At 52.8% G+C, this 12,582-nt stretch overlaps 5 protein-coding genes across 5 annotated transcripts; 1 reads left to right on the top strand and 4 right to left on the bottom strand.

The window, feature by feature from the left end:
• Positions 1 to 337: 337 nt before the first annotated feature.
• On the bottom strand, positions 338 to 1,272 carry BZA70DRAFT_268800 (uncharacterized protein; the record flags this gene model as incomplete). The annotated part of the gene is made up of 2 exons (XM_064911180.1): positions 338 to 852; positions 915 to 1,272. The coding sequence occupies 2 exons, from the start codon at positions 1,270 to 1,272 to the stop codon at positions 338 to 340; spliced, it is 873 nt and encodes a 290-aa protein (XP_064766908.1).
• A 462-nt stretch (positions 1,273 to 1,734) lies between these two features.
• Positions 1,735 to 2,807, bottom strand: BZA70DRAFT_290954 (uncharacterized protein; the record flags this gene model as incomplete). Its single annotated transcript, XM_064914257.1, has 2 exons — positions 1,735 to 2,652; positions 2,736 to 2,807. The coding sequence occupies 2 exons, from the start codon at positions 2,805 to 2,807 to the stop codon at positions 1,735 to 1,737; spliced, it is 990 nt and encodes a 329-aa protein (XP_064766907.1).
• BZA70DRAFT_63401 (uncharacterized protein) lies at positions 2,685 to 5,062 on the bottom strand. Its single transcript, XM_064915270.1, has one exon. It carries the CDS (start codon positions 4,585 to 4,587, stop codon positions 3,136 to 3,138), a length of 1,452 nt encoding a protein of 483 aa, XP_064766906.1. The 5' UTR covers positions 4,588 to 5,062; the 3' UTR covers positions 2,685 to 3,135.
• Positions 5,063 to 7,051: 1,989 nt separating this feature from the next.
• BZA70DRAFT_282325 (uncharacterized protein) lies at positions 7,052 to 10,546 on the bottom strand. Its single transcript, XM_064913257.1, has 5 exons — positions 9,905 to 10,546; positions 9,738 to 9,835; positions 9,537 to 9,657; positions 9,372 to 9,470; positions 7,052 to 9,301 (listed from the first exon to the last, which is right to left on the bottom strand). The coding sequence occupies exons 1-5, from the start codon at positions 10,163 to 10,165 to the stop codon at positions 7,157 to 7,159; spliced, it is 2,724 nt and encodes a 907-aa protein (XP_064766905.1). The 5' UTR covers positions 10,166 to 10,546; the 3' UTR covers positions 7,052 to 7,156.
• BZA70DRAFT_282323 (Rcd1-domain-containing protein) lies at positions 10,547 to 12,058 on the top strand. Its single transcript, XM_064913256.1, has one exon. It carries the CDS (start codon positions 10,625 to 10,627, stop codon positions 11,618 to 11,620), a length of 996 nt encoding a protein of 331 aa, XP_064766904.1. The 5' UTR covers positions 10,547 to 10,624; the 3' UTR covers positions 11,621 to 12,058.
• Positions 12,059 to 12,582: the final 524 nt, after the last annotated feature.

Raw genomic sequence — 12,582 nt, 5'->3', positions numbered from 1 at the left:
AGATAGCGGGTTTTAGTGCATCTGTGCCCATAATACATTCATATTACACACTGCTGCAATAGCGATTTGTAGCAATTTGTTACGAGCACTCTCTACTCTTTACTACTCAATTCTCTACTACTCTACAATACCTACAATCCATTGTGCCTCGGAGAATTATGTAATCATACCACGTGATGTTTCAAATCACGTGCTCGCTTGTTTGCCGATCTTGCTTTCTTTGTCTGCAGATCATCAGAACATAATTTATTACTTTAGTTGCAGTAGTAGTAGGAGAGCTTATAATAACTTGTTTAAACTAATTAGACTCAATTATAGCTTCTACTGACATCTCGCTTTAGTTCACAGACGCCTTGAAAGCAGCCTCGAGAGTAGTCCACTCCCACAACCCAGGGTTCACAAACTCGTTGTCGTTCGACTGGAGGTTGAACGATCCGGTGTCAGGATACGCCGACAAAGTGCCCAACTGCGCAAGCGGATCAAGCGTGCCAATCTCAGCCAGCGACGCCGGCGCGCCCGAAGACTCAATCTCAAGCTTCTTGCCCGTCGCCTTCTCGTACAGCGCAACCGAGTCGTTCAGGGTGATGCTGGTGCCCTGCAAAAGCAGCTGGTCCGGCAGCTCAGACGCCGGGCGGTAGGCGACCGAGGCAACGGCCTTGCCGATGTCAAACAGATCCGTGAGCGTGACCTTCTGCGTGCCGTCGCCGTAGAACTTGGCCTTGCCGTTGGCAAAGTCATGGCCAAAGAAGCCAAAGAAGACAAACTTTTGGAACAGTCCGTTGTAGACCTGCACAACCTTGGGGATCCCGAGCGATCGGGCGTACTCGGCGTGCTCGTTCTTCACCTTCAGGACTAGAGAGAGTTAGTGTCAATCATTCAGAAAACCAAAAACCAAAAGGAGTAATACGACTTACAGGTATCAACCTTATCCGCAAGCAACTTGCGATAGTCGCAGCCGAAATCCGAGGTAAAGTACTTGGACACGCCCGCCTTGGCCGCAGCATCGGCCAACACCTTCCACTGCGGGATACCGTTCGTGCCAATCAAGTTGATAACGACATCGACGCCCTTGAGCGCGCCCTCGACAGACGACGGGTCCTCGTAGTCGACCTTGACGAACTCGATGCCCTCGACAGGCGTCTCCTTCGAGGGATCGCGCGAGAGAGCCTTGATGGGGAGCGAGTACTTGCTCTTGAAGAGAGGGCCGACAAAGGCGGTCGAGATCGGCTCGAAGAGGAAGCCGTGGGTGCCAGCGATTGCAACAGAAGCCATTGTGTGTGTGTGTGTGTGTGTGTGTATAGGAAGAAGGCAAGAGTGATGAAGAGGGTAGAACGGAGGAAGAAGGATGGAAAAGACGGAATCCAGGCCTTATTTGTATTATTGCGGATGGAGGGGCTATTACGCAATACCCCCACCTGAGCCACTGCCCCTCCATAATATACCGTAAGCCAGCCAGATTAAGTAAGCGCCCCACCTTCCCTTTTGCCCTAAGTCCACTTGCGTGATCACCCAGTTGTAGTTGACATCTAGACTGCTTGTACAGATTAGTGATTTCTTATGTTATAGTTATCTCGCTACAATTGTCTTTAGTTGTCGTTGAGTAAGCATTAGTAACTACTTCATCTCTCCTATAATCATCCCACTATTCCTTTGCACCTACTTCTCTTACTCGTCTACTCTCTTACTCATCTACTTCTTCAAGTATATCTCATGTATTGACGTATTGCCACTAACTTATCGCACCTGCGCATTCACAAGCGTAGCGCTCTTCACCGCCTTGCCCTCCTTATTCACCAACTTCCTCACACTTCCATCCTCCATCTTAAACACCACATCCAACTCCTCCGACGTCGTAAAACTAGGCTGCAGCGTCTCAAAGATCTTCTTCTTCGGATTCAACACCGGCTCCGGCGTCCCGTCAAACCCTTCGAAAAAGATCTTGTCGCCCGCCTTCGATCCCTCCGGCGGAACCGTAAACTCAACCGTCTCCTCGTTCGACGCGCACAGCACCATCGCCTCAGACTTGATCCCGCGCATGCTCACCGGCTTCAGATTCGCAACCACAACAATCAGCCGCTGCTGCATGTCCTCCAGCGGAATGTACTTCACCAGTCCGCTGCACACCGTCCGCGGCCCGCTCTCGTCGCCCATGTCGATCGTCGACACATACAGCGAGTCCGCATCAGGGTGCTTGACCGCCTTCTGAATGAACCCGACGCGCAGGTCAACCATCGCCGGAGTAATCGGCGCCGCCTCCTTCTTCGCGGCCTGCGGCTTCGGTCCCTTCTCCTTCTTCGCCTTCTTCTCTCCACCCCCCAGCACCGCAAGGTTAATCCGCTGCGACGCCTCCTGCTTGCCCTTCAGCAACTCAGACTTTTGCACACGGTCCGCCCAGCGAATAAGTTTCTCGTTCGCCTTGTACTGCTCCGGCGTCCACGACTCCACAATCGGCTTCTGCACCCGCGCGTACGTGATCAGGTCCACCAGCGCGGGCTTGTCGGTGTCGAGGAAAAACTTCTTGCTTCCGAGCGCCTCCGACAGCTCGGCGGCGGACTCGGGGAAGTTCTCCGAGAGCGCCAGGAGTGAGGCCTGCTGAGACTCTTGCTCGGCCGTCAGCTCGGGAAGCTGGCTCACGATCGACGCTGTCACCTGCTGTATTCACACCGACGTCAGCATTAATCCCTTCCAAACAACTATTTTTTCTTGTAACAAAAATACAAAAATAGACGACTCACATCAGGATCAGCATTAAGCATCATAGAAGACGCAAACGTCTTTGAAAGCAACTCAAGCGCAGGATCAGACATTGTACTATACCCCTCTGAAAATTTATTCCCGTGAATTCCTTGTTTTCTCTGCAATCGCAATCGCAAACTACCGCTCGTAGAAATTAATCTCCCGATCTGTAAACCCGATGACCAAACTGGTGTGCGGATTAGCGTTGTTGGAGGATGAAACACAAAAGATCTGCGTAGAAGGAAGCTCATTGACGAGGTTTTTTTTTGCGCTTTGGTGAGGAAGCCGGAGAGGGTTTGGTTGCGTGGAAATTCAAAAATCTCTGGAATTCTATTTCCTGTGTCTCCAAATTCTCTTTTATTTCAGATTAACACAATTGCATTAACTAGCAGAAACTATTCAATCAATGTAGAAAGATCCTTCCTCCTCATCAACATCATATAGCCTATCACATCCACTATCCTTCCTCATCGCCCGAATCTTGCCGATATTCCACTCCGAGCTAAACGCATCGCCCCCGCTCAAATCCGCTTGTCCCAACCTGATCGTATCAGACAAGATACAGCAGTCTTTCTTATACTTGAACTGCAAACACTCCGGATCGCTGTCGCATTTCTTCCTACACTCTGCATGTGACGTATACGCCGTCTCGCCCACCTCCGTCTGCACCCCGTCGTTCTCCGTCGGCGGCGTGTACTTCTTCCCCGACGAGCCATTGTCCCAATTTCCCTTCCGGCCGGGCTTGATGTGCGGCATCACAAACCGATTATACACATCTTTATACAGAATCGGCTCGGTCGGACCAAACTGCGCCTCGAAATCGTACAGCTCTGTGGTCTCCTGCGGCGTCAGATGATGGAACGTAACAATCTCCTCGCACCAGTCCTTCGGGCTCAAATACACCAGACTCGGAGGCTCGCCCTGAAACCGTTTCCTAACGTGAGGATACCCCGGTCCATGACTGAGTGGAATCCCCTCTTCAAGCAATGCGTGCGCAAGCACATGATCGCCGCAGCAATCGGCAATCGAAAAATCGTCGTACTCATACTCAATCGGCGTCCTCCATCGCCCAAACACCTTTCTCATCAGCCCGTTCGAAAGAACCACACCCGACCCGCCGTGCGCAAAGTCCTCATCCCCCGTAGTCGCTCGCGAACCCATATACAGCACATCATCCGGATTGAGCGTATTCAGCCACCGCATCAGACGCGTCCAAAACACAAACGTGTCGCCGTCGATGAAAATGTACCATTTCGCGTTCGGCTTGGTGCGGTACGCGTGCGCCAGCATCGGCAGGTTCTTGAACCGATCAAGCCACCACGCATCCTTGACCACCGCCGCTAGTTCTTCGGCTCCGATCTCGGGGCGTTCTCTCAGGATCCCTTGCTGCTGGCGGTAGGTGATGAACGCGTCCGACAGACGAAGTCGTTCAGACACGTTCGCGAGCGTGTCAATGACAGGAATACCCGCAAACGAATCCGGCGCGTCCGAGTAAATCGCATAATTCTCAACTTGCGGAAAAGTAACGTTCAGGTGAACGGGTAGTCGCTTCCAGAGCACAGTCGCCCCGGTCTTGACCATGAGAAACACCGACTCCGTACCCGGCACGCGCGATCCATGAACAAAATGCTCCGGAAACCGAGGCGCGGGCGGCAGGGGAACGAAGAGCGGACTGTTGCCGGTCACGGAGAGCAGGTACGAGCGAGGAAAGCACAGGTTGGCGATAGTCAGCAAGACAAAGACTAGACCGACCGTTTGCAGCAGGCGACGCGACGAACGCGTCCGGAGACGCGCAAAGTTGGCGATGTCCTGGACTGATAATTGAGTAGGAGATTCGATTTTGATGGTCATGTGAGACGGAGAATCAGGTTTGCATTGAATGAATGAATAGGCGGAAGTTGCCGGACGCAACAAGAGAAGCAATTGAGAAGGAAGCAACAAATTGAATGAAGAACAGAACAAATACAAGAACAAGATCAAGAACCGCACCGACTGAGGCAGCCGAGCACAGGGGTTAGAACGCGACAGGAGCAAATACGGAGCACGCAGACAGGCTGGCGCCTAGGCACATAGTGACAGGATGCAGCTGCGAAGAAGTGCGGCAGAGGAGCAGCCAATTGTGGTGACCGCGACGCCTGACAGTCAGCCGCACGGCTGGCGCGCATCTAGACGAGCGAGAAGCACAGGCAGCGTCTTGACGAGAGAGAATTGGTATCAGAGCAGGATGATGAGGGACACTGTCGCGAAGTGGTGAACTACGGTGAGGAAGTGTGGAGTAGGAAACAAAAATATCAACTAATTGCACTATAGACAGACGACGAGTGCACGTGATTTATAGTACCCTCCCACTATATCGCTCGCCCACCATTGTCTCCGCCGTCCCGACTCTTTTCTTTTTTCGTTCTTCCTTTCATCTTTCCTGATTTACATTACATGTTCAGACCGCCGAACGCCCGGAATCTGCGCTGATCTTCGTGTCGGAGAAGACAGAAGACAGCGGAAATCGGATTTACGCGTGGCAGCCAATCAGCAGAAAACGCCAAGACTGACCTTTGGTCACCAAGAAAAGCTCGGCAGTGGCAAAACAGGTCTGCAGCTCCAACACAGTTTCGACGTCCACGACTCATCAAAAAGATATCAAACAAATGTTTCTATGACTGAATACACGCAAAAAAGAACAGAGACTCCGTTATGAAAACCATCGTACGCAAAAACATCGCCAGGGTGCACTCCCACCCGGAGCGCTTCGATTAGATTAGATTAGATCGGCTTATCGACCCTTCGTCGGCACAACCCGCACATGCATCCCTCCCACCGCCTTCGCCGGCCACAGCACCCACCACGCCCATGTCTTCCACAAGTATGCTGTATCTTCGGCCGTGATCTTCTCGCCCAGAAAGACAGAGTACAGACACATGCACGCGCCCGCCAGTCCGCCAAACACGAGCGCGACCGCGACTATCGGCGTCAGCAGATGCATCACCACCAGCCGGCCCAGTCTGAACTCGAGCCTCGGCCGCTGCTCCACCCGCCGTACTATAACCTCTTCCTGTGTAGCGCCTGCAAAAGTCTGGCTCCGTGTGCGCGTGTGCGCCCGCTCAGGCGACGCAATCGTAGCAGCGGCCGCCGCCAGGTGGTGCTGGCTTTCGTCGTCCTTCACTTGCGACAGAAACGGCCCTGCCGTATCCGCCGTATCCGTCGTCGACAGCGATCCCCGCTGCGCAACAAGCAAATCGTATACATTGTCATTACGAATCGTCACCTCGTCAATATCCCTCTCATCGTCGCCGTCGTCGTCGTCATCGTCGTCGTCATTATCGTTGACGATCCGCACCCGCACTCGGTGCAGATGCGCGAGCGCCATCGTCTCCAAAACACCCACGAGCACATCGTTGCGCGACAGCTGGCGCGGCGGGGTCGCGTGCTGCTGATGCTGATAGTGCTGCGTTACCGGCATCTGCTTCTCCAGATCGTGGGTCTTGTCGCTGCTGCTGCTGCTACTGCTGCTGCTGCTACTGTTACTCCCACTGCTGCCGCCCTCGGCAGCTCGCGGGCGGCACGAGAGGAGTCTGAAGATCGTCGCAAAGAAACAATAGAACGATATCAGAGGGTTGACCACACACACGCACAGGAGCAGGTTACATGTGCTGAACGCCTGCTGCTGCTGGTGCGGTGTGACAGGGCTCGGGGTGAACGAGTGCGAGACGGTGTGGGCCGGCGTGTGGGCGTGTTGCAGCGACATGGTCAGGCGCGCTCTTCGTCAGTCCTTGCGGCGTGTGCCGGGCTTCTTCGCGGTCTTCGTTTCTCAGTTCCAGATTGACGCAGAAAGAGAGCCGGCTGTGCGGGAACGGCGCAGCAACGACGGGCGGCAACGCGCTCCTTATAAACCAGGCATCGTGGGCCAAGGTTCCTTGGTCATTTCTTGGTCTTCTCTGGGCAAGTTTTCTCTTTGTGACTTCGCTGCTCGGCCCGTCCGACCTGCAGCCGCTCGGTGTGCGGCGGATTTGAAACTCTGTTTGCGGCCGGTCATCAAAGGGTTCCCTGCTCCGTCGCCCTCATCTATCGCGCTTTCTCATTTATCTGCGTTCGTATCCCTGATGTTCCCCCTCGAGTCCCCGCCCAGAACCACCCTCCTTGGTTCTGCCCACCAATATCTCAGACACAGAGAGAATCGGAACCATCTGCGGTCTAGAGCGCCTTGGCCAGGGTTGTCTGCTCTTCGATCTATCTCCGGTCTCGGCGCTCGTGATATTCGGCCAAGCCCTCCCCACCCCGTCCTCCTCGGTCCTCTATAGTTCGAGCGATCACCATCACTCTGCTGTTCTGTTTATTATACCTCTCGCATTCATTTCGTCACATTCTCTATCAAAAAATGATTATTAAAATACAAACAAATCGGTCATTCATTAACTTCATGCTCTCATCTCGCAAACATCACATCAGCCAAGATATCTAACCCTGTATGTCCGCCTTCTACTGGCTTTTGCTGCTGCTGCTGCGGTTGTTGCTGAGGTTGAGGTTGAGGTTGTGGTGGTGGCAGCTGCTCCGTAACCACATTCACCGGCCTGGGCAACGCCATGCCTTCTACCTGATTCACCGGGAACCCCGGCAACCGGTCCTCTCCCGCGACCAGCGGCGGCAGCATTACCCCTCTATTATCACCTTGTGTCAACGAGCTCAGCGGCGGCAGCGCAGTAGCTCCCGGTCCACTCTGCGGCATCACCGGCGCCGTAGGACCTGGAGTAGCATACACCGGAGTAGCTTGCATCCCATTATTCGTAGGAGTAGCCATAGCAGCGGCGCTGGAGGTGACCGGGGGAACCGAAGCCTGCAACGTTGTGTGCACACCTAATCCGGCCTCTTGTTTGACCGCGTGGACGTTGCCGATCCCCGTCTGCACAGGAAGACTCGTAGTTCCGTTCACGAGCGCCTGCTGCTGCTGCTGCTGCTGCTGCTGTTGCCGTAGTTGTTGTTGCTGCTGCTCCTGCAGCGCCTTTGCTTTCGCTTCCGCAGCCAACCTCTTCCGCTCAGCCTCGCGCTTGCGTTCACGCTCACGACGACGCGTGCGATCAAGCTCACGCTTCCGCTCAAGCTCAAGTTCCAGCAGCCTCTCCTTCTCCAGTCGCACGCACCGATTGCACACAAACTCTGCCTCCTCGCTCGCTTCCTCCTTTTCCTTTTCGTCTTTAGGCGGCGCTGACTCCGCTTCAGTCTTTGCTACGACTTCATCGCCTTCGGCGCTGACTTTCTCTGCGTCTTGCTCATCTTTGACCTCCTCCGCAGCTTCTGATCCGCTCTCCTCCTTTGCCCTCACAGTCTCCTCAAACCTTCGCGTCTCTTCAGGCGAGAGATGACTGACATGCATCCAGATATCGCATTTCCCGCAGCAGACCGATAACTCGCCATCATCGTAGTTATCACCAAACACTCCGCAGTAGCAATCAAAATACCAGTGATCAGCACCACCACCGGACGACGACGGTGCTGTCGTAGTCGCCATCGTTGGCGCTGATTGCGGCTCTTGACTCTGCTGATGCGCGCGTCTAGTCGACCGCCGCGTTGGTTCCCGTGGGCTATCGACCGAGCTGTGGCGATCGCTCCTAGCCGGCGAATTCGCTGCACTGATAACCAAAGTTGACGGTGCCGCGTGATTCGAAACAGGAGTCGCCTGCTTTGGTGGCGGGGTCTTTCCCAGAGCTGCTGCCTTCGCCTCTGCCGCCGCTTGCTTCGCAGCCAACTGGGCCTCTTTTTTCTTTTGCGCTTCCACCAGTTTAACCTCTCTAATCTTCAAGCGCTCCTCGCGTTCCTTCTCTCTCTGTGCCCGCATCTTTCTCTCTAGCTTCCTCTGAGCCTTCTCTTGCTCCTGCCGCTCAAGCTCTAGCCGTCGCTCTTCTTCCTCCTTGCGCTTCTGAGCAATGGCGTCTCCACGCCCAGATCGCTTTCTATTTTCGTAAATCCGAAGCTTCTCAATCTCTTTGAGCTTGGCCTCTTCCTCCTGGATTCTTTCATCCTCAATTGACTGGATAACAGGCATCACCTTTGACTTAAGGAGATTATACAGCTCGCGTTCGGCCACCTTCGACTTGTCCCGACACTTCTTTCCCAGGTCGGCGAGAAAGTCTTTCCATTCGGTATACACCGCACAGACGCATTTCCACGTGTATTCCTCGCCATCGCGAGAAAATTCCGCCAGCTCAGAGTAATCACGCTCTTCCTTTGACTGCTCTTCGTCCTCCGCCTTTGCTGCCTCGTCGCCATCGACACCGTTTTCAGCAGCACCTTCTTCCGCCTCAATCTCAATCTCAGCCTCACCACCGTCGACTTCCTCCCCTTCTTCATCTGATTTCGGGGTGGGCGTGGCAGTCCGCCTCCGCTTCGATCGACGCGCCGAAGGCCATCCTGTGACAGCTCGACGTCTCTTGCGCTTTGACTTTGCCGGGGTCGACACTTTCGCAGCTTTCTTTGGGGTTCGAACGATTGGGGTGTATGTTCGAACGTATAGTCTATTGTCATCGAGGAGGTAGTATGCATTATCATATGAATCGGTTCCGATTGGATCAACGCGCTAGAGGAAGACGTTAGGACTTTGAATCGAACCAAGGTAATTATCAAACATTTAAATCACAGCTGCTTACCCATGTCACTTCTTCAGACTCCTTCAAAAATCCCATGCGCTCGCGGAACCTCTCCGGCAGAAACGTCTGCCATTCACACAATTGGTGGATCACCAGCACCTACAGATAGATTGTCATATTAGCCAATCGATAATAACTTAGCGTAAAGCAAGTGACGCGACGTACTTGATCAAAGACACTGAGCTTTTCAAAAGACTTTGGAAGTTCGTCTTCTCCGAACGGGTGCTCGAGATGGGGAGCCTTCTGGCGGTATTGTCGACGCGTGTAATCATCAAATTGATCGAGCCTGATTCAGCAGCAAGTTAGCACAGCGTCGCGTTGATCAGCAGCCAAGACTACGCGATTTCAAAACCTCCGGGCGCGTACCTTAATCCACGTTGGCTCGAAAGACTCTGAAGAAGATTTAGTCGTATTTTTGGGAGTAGAATCAGCGGTCTCAATCCAAGAAACTCCTTTTCGAGGTCCTACAAATATGATTCCTCCTATTAGCAACATGACAGAATATATAAAACACGACTTTAGCGGCTCGTTACCTCAATCGTAATCTCATCATCCTCCATCTTGATTGAGCTCTTAAACATGAGCAACCATTGAACGAGTGCGCTGAACTGCCACATATTTCTGATCTGCTTGAGCTTCAGCTGTACATCAGGATCCGGAACAGCGTCGGCAGCCGTAATTGCGGCCAGAGCAACCTCCACCGCAGACATAGTCTGGCCGGTCGCAGTCAGATTGCTGGTTGGCTCCGCGCCTGCGGGTGTTGTTGCTGTAATTGCCGTCCCGTTTGCAACCATTGCTCCCGAAACCACTAGACCGTGCACGCGTCGCGATGGCTTGAGTTGAATACTGTACTGTGACAGTCTTGATGACTTGCTGGTCTGCTTCTCGCACAAGATATACGAATGACAGAAAAAACAATCAGTCAAAAATCAATAAAGAGCGCATATATATCAGGCTGCGTGTCTGATACGAGCGTAGAATAGGACCTGCTGGTGGAAAAGCACGCGACAGAATCGACCTTGCACTCTGTTTGCGTGAGCCTGCCGAAGGGGATGCGCGGTCGGCTTCCTGACGAGCTCGCCACACTGAACCCTCGCACCCAGAAACAGCCACAAACCCCTTTGTGAGTGTCAGTGCGCCTTTTATTTCGTACTCGACTTTTGATCTCAGCAGCCATCTCCGCATCCGCTCGTTCGTACAGTGAAGGCAGACGAAGGAAATCGAAAAGAAAAAAGAGAAGAAATATCCTGGCGATGTCTAGTGCTTCTGCATCCCAGCTGCAATCGCAGCTCCAGTCTCAGCAGCACCAGCAGGTGCAGGCTCAAATCCAGGCTGCCCAGCAACAGCAGCACCAGGCACAGCTTCAAGCGCAGTTGCAGACGCAGCAGCAGCAACAGCAGAGGGCAGCGGTCTCTGCAGCGCTGGCCACAGATGACGAGAGCAAGATCTATGCGTGGATCTTGGAGTTGATGCAGGGACCCTCGCGGGAACAGGCTCTGCTGGAACTGTCAAAGAAGCGCGAACAGTTTGAGGATCTTGCGTTGATTCTGTGGCATTCCTACGGAGTGATGGCTACGCTTTTGCAGGAAATCGTTGGCGTGTATCCCGCGCTGTCTCCTCCTACGCTGACGTCGTCGACCTCGAATCGGGTGTGCAATGCACTGGCTCTTTTGCAGTGCGTAGCATCACATAACGAGACCAGATCACTGTTCCTCAACGCCCACATTCCGCTATTCCTCTATCCGTTCCTCAACACTACCTCGAAGACGCGTCCGTTCGAGTACCTCCGACTTACTTCTCTCGGTGTTATTGGAGCTCTCGTGAAGAATGATTCGCCAGATGTGATAAATTTTCTCCTGTCGACCGAGATCATTCCGCTCTGCCTGCGGATCATGGAGTCGGGATCCGAGCTTTCAAAAACAGTGGCTATATTTATTGTCCAGAAGATTTTGCTGGACGACACCGGACTCGCGTACATCTGCCAAACGTATGAGCGATTTTATGCGGTCGGCACTGTCCTGGGCAACATGGTCACACAGTTGGTTGAGCAGCAGACAGTGAGGCTGCTGAAGCACGTAGTGCGATGCTATCTGCGTCTGAGCGATAACCCGCGCGCGAGAGAGGCCTTGAGACAGTGTCTTCCGGAGCCCCTGCGAGATGCCACGTTCAGTCACGCGCTGAGAGATGACGCGACAACGAAGCGGTGTCTTGCTCAATTGCTGGTTAACTTGGCGGACAACTACGATTGAAGAGAGGAATGCTGATGAGGTATTTAACATGTGACAGTCGACGACGATGATGATGACTTTGTTTTCGAACTTGGTTTATATGGGGGTGAACAGAGCGTCATTGATGAGGCAGGGCGAGCCGGGCAAAAGGCAGCCAACAAAATTTCAAATTACAAACCGCGGCCCAAGGCAAAGGAAAGCCAAGCAAATGAAAGAAGCAGAGGCGGTAAAACGAATGAGGAAAGAAAGTTAGAAAACAGGACTGGCTGCGATGACGGTCTGGAGCTGAACTCTGGGGGCGACGAGCAGCAGCAGGGATTGAATGACCGAATGACAGGAAGAAGCTGAGCGGTGATTGTATACCATCTGTATTTAGAAGCTGCTGAGCACCACAGGGACAGGCTCAGCAGCAATTGTGTATAACTGATTGACTTGTATTGTAATTTAAATCCATATCGTAATAAAAGATTAGTTGTTGATAGCAGTTGCCTGCAGAAGGGAGCAGTAACCAGCGGGGTCCCCTTCTCTTCCCCAATTCGAGCTGTTTTCTATTTTCTCTTCTAATTAGCTTTGACTGGTTTTGTCCATAAACTTTACAGTTTAAAGATAAGTTAGAGAAAAGGTGATATCATCTCGACAGAGCAAAAGTCAATCAACGACAGCTCAAAGAAAGACAGAATCGCAGCCGGCTTTTGGCGGTCAGCTTGAGCACTTTAAGCTGCGGATGTTGGGCCGCATTCTCAAAGCAGACCGAATCCCCGCGGAGGTTACCGGTGAGGTATTCAAGATAACTGCACAGTGAGCATATTTGAACAAAGTCATTCTTATTGTTCACAATTATCGACAGTAGAACAAATTTCTGATTAACAGCACAAATAAACAGCATCAAACACATCTTTCTCACTAAACATTCTGTTCAGGTTCATTGTTGTTCAGCGGCCGCTATCTCTCGCTCATCGCATTTAAGGTTCAACCCACTCGCG

This window comes from Myxozyma melibiosi (genome assembly GCF_037950935.1).
Source record: "Myxozyma melibiosi strain Phaff 52-87 chromosome Unknown BZA70scaffold_10, whole genome shotgun sequence".
Classification (NCBI taxonomy): domain Eukaryota; kingdom Fungi; phylum Ascomycota; class Lipomycetes; order Lipomycetales; family Lipomycetaceae; genus Myxozyma; species Myxozyma melibiosi.
The sequence above is the reverse complement of the archived record's forward strand: the minus strand, read 5'-3'. Positions and strand labels throughout refer to the sequence as shown.

What these genes read in the sequence shown, in the direction of transcription:
- BZA70DRAFT_282323 (XM_064913256.1), top strand. Translation starts at nt 10,625, where the DNA reads ATGTCTAGTGCTTCTGCATCCCAGCTGCAATCGCAGCTCCAGTCTCAG.
- BZA70DRAFT_63401 (XM_064915270.1), bottom strand. Translation starts at nt 4,587, where the DNA reads ATGACCATCAAAATCGAATCTCCTACTCAATTATCAGTCCAGGACATC.
- BZA70DRAFT_282325 (XM_064913257.1), bottom strand. Translation starts at nt 10,165, where the DNA reads ATGGTTGCAAACGGGACGGCAATTACAGCAACAACACCCGCAGGCGCG. An exon ending in ATGATGAGATTACGATTGAG is followed by an intron (nt 9,836 to 9,904) that starts GTAACGAGCCGC and finishes TCATATTTGTAG; the next exon opens with GACCTCGAAAAGGAGTTTCT. An exon ending in TCGAGCCAACGTGGATTAAG is followed by an intron (nt 9,658 to 9,737) that starts GTACGCGCCCGG and finishes CTGCTGAATCAG; the next exon opens with GCTCGATCAATTTGATGATT.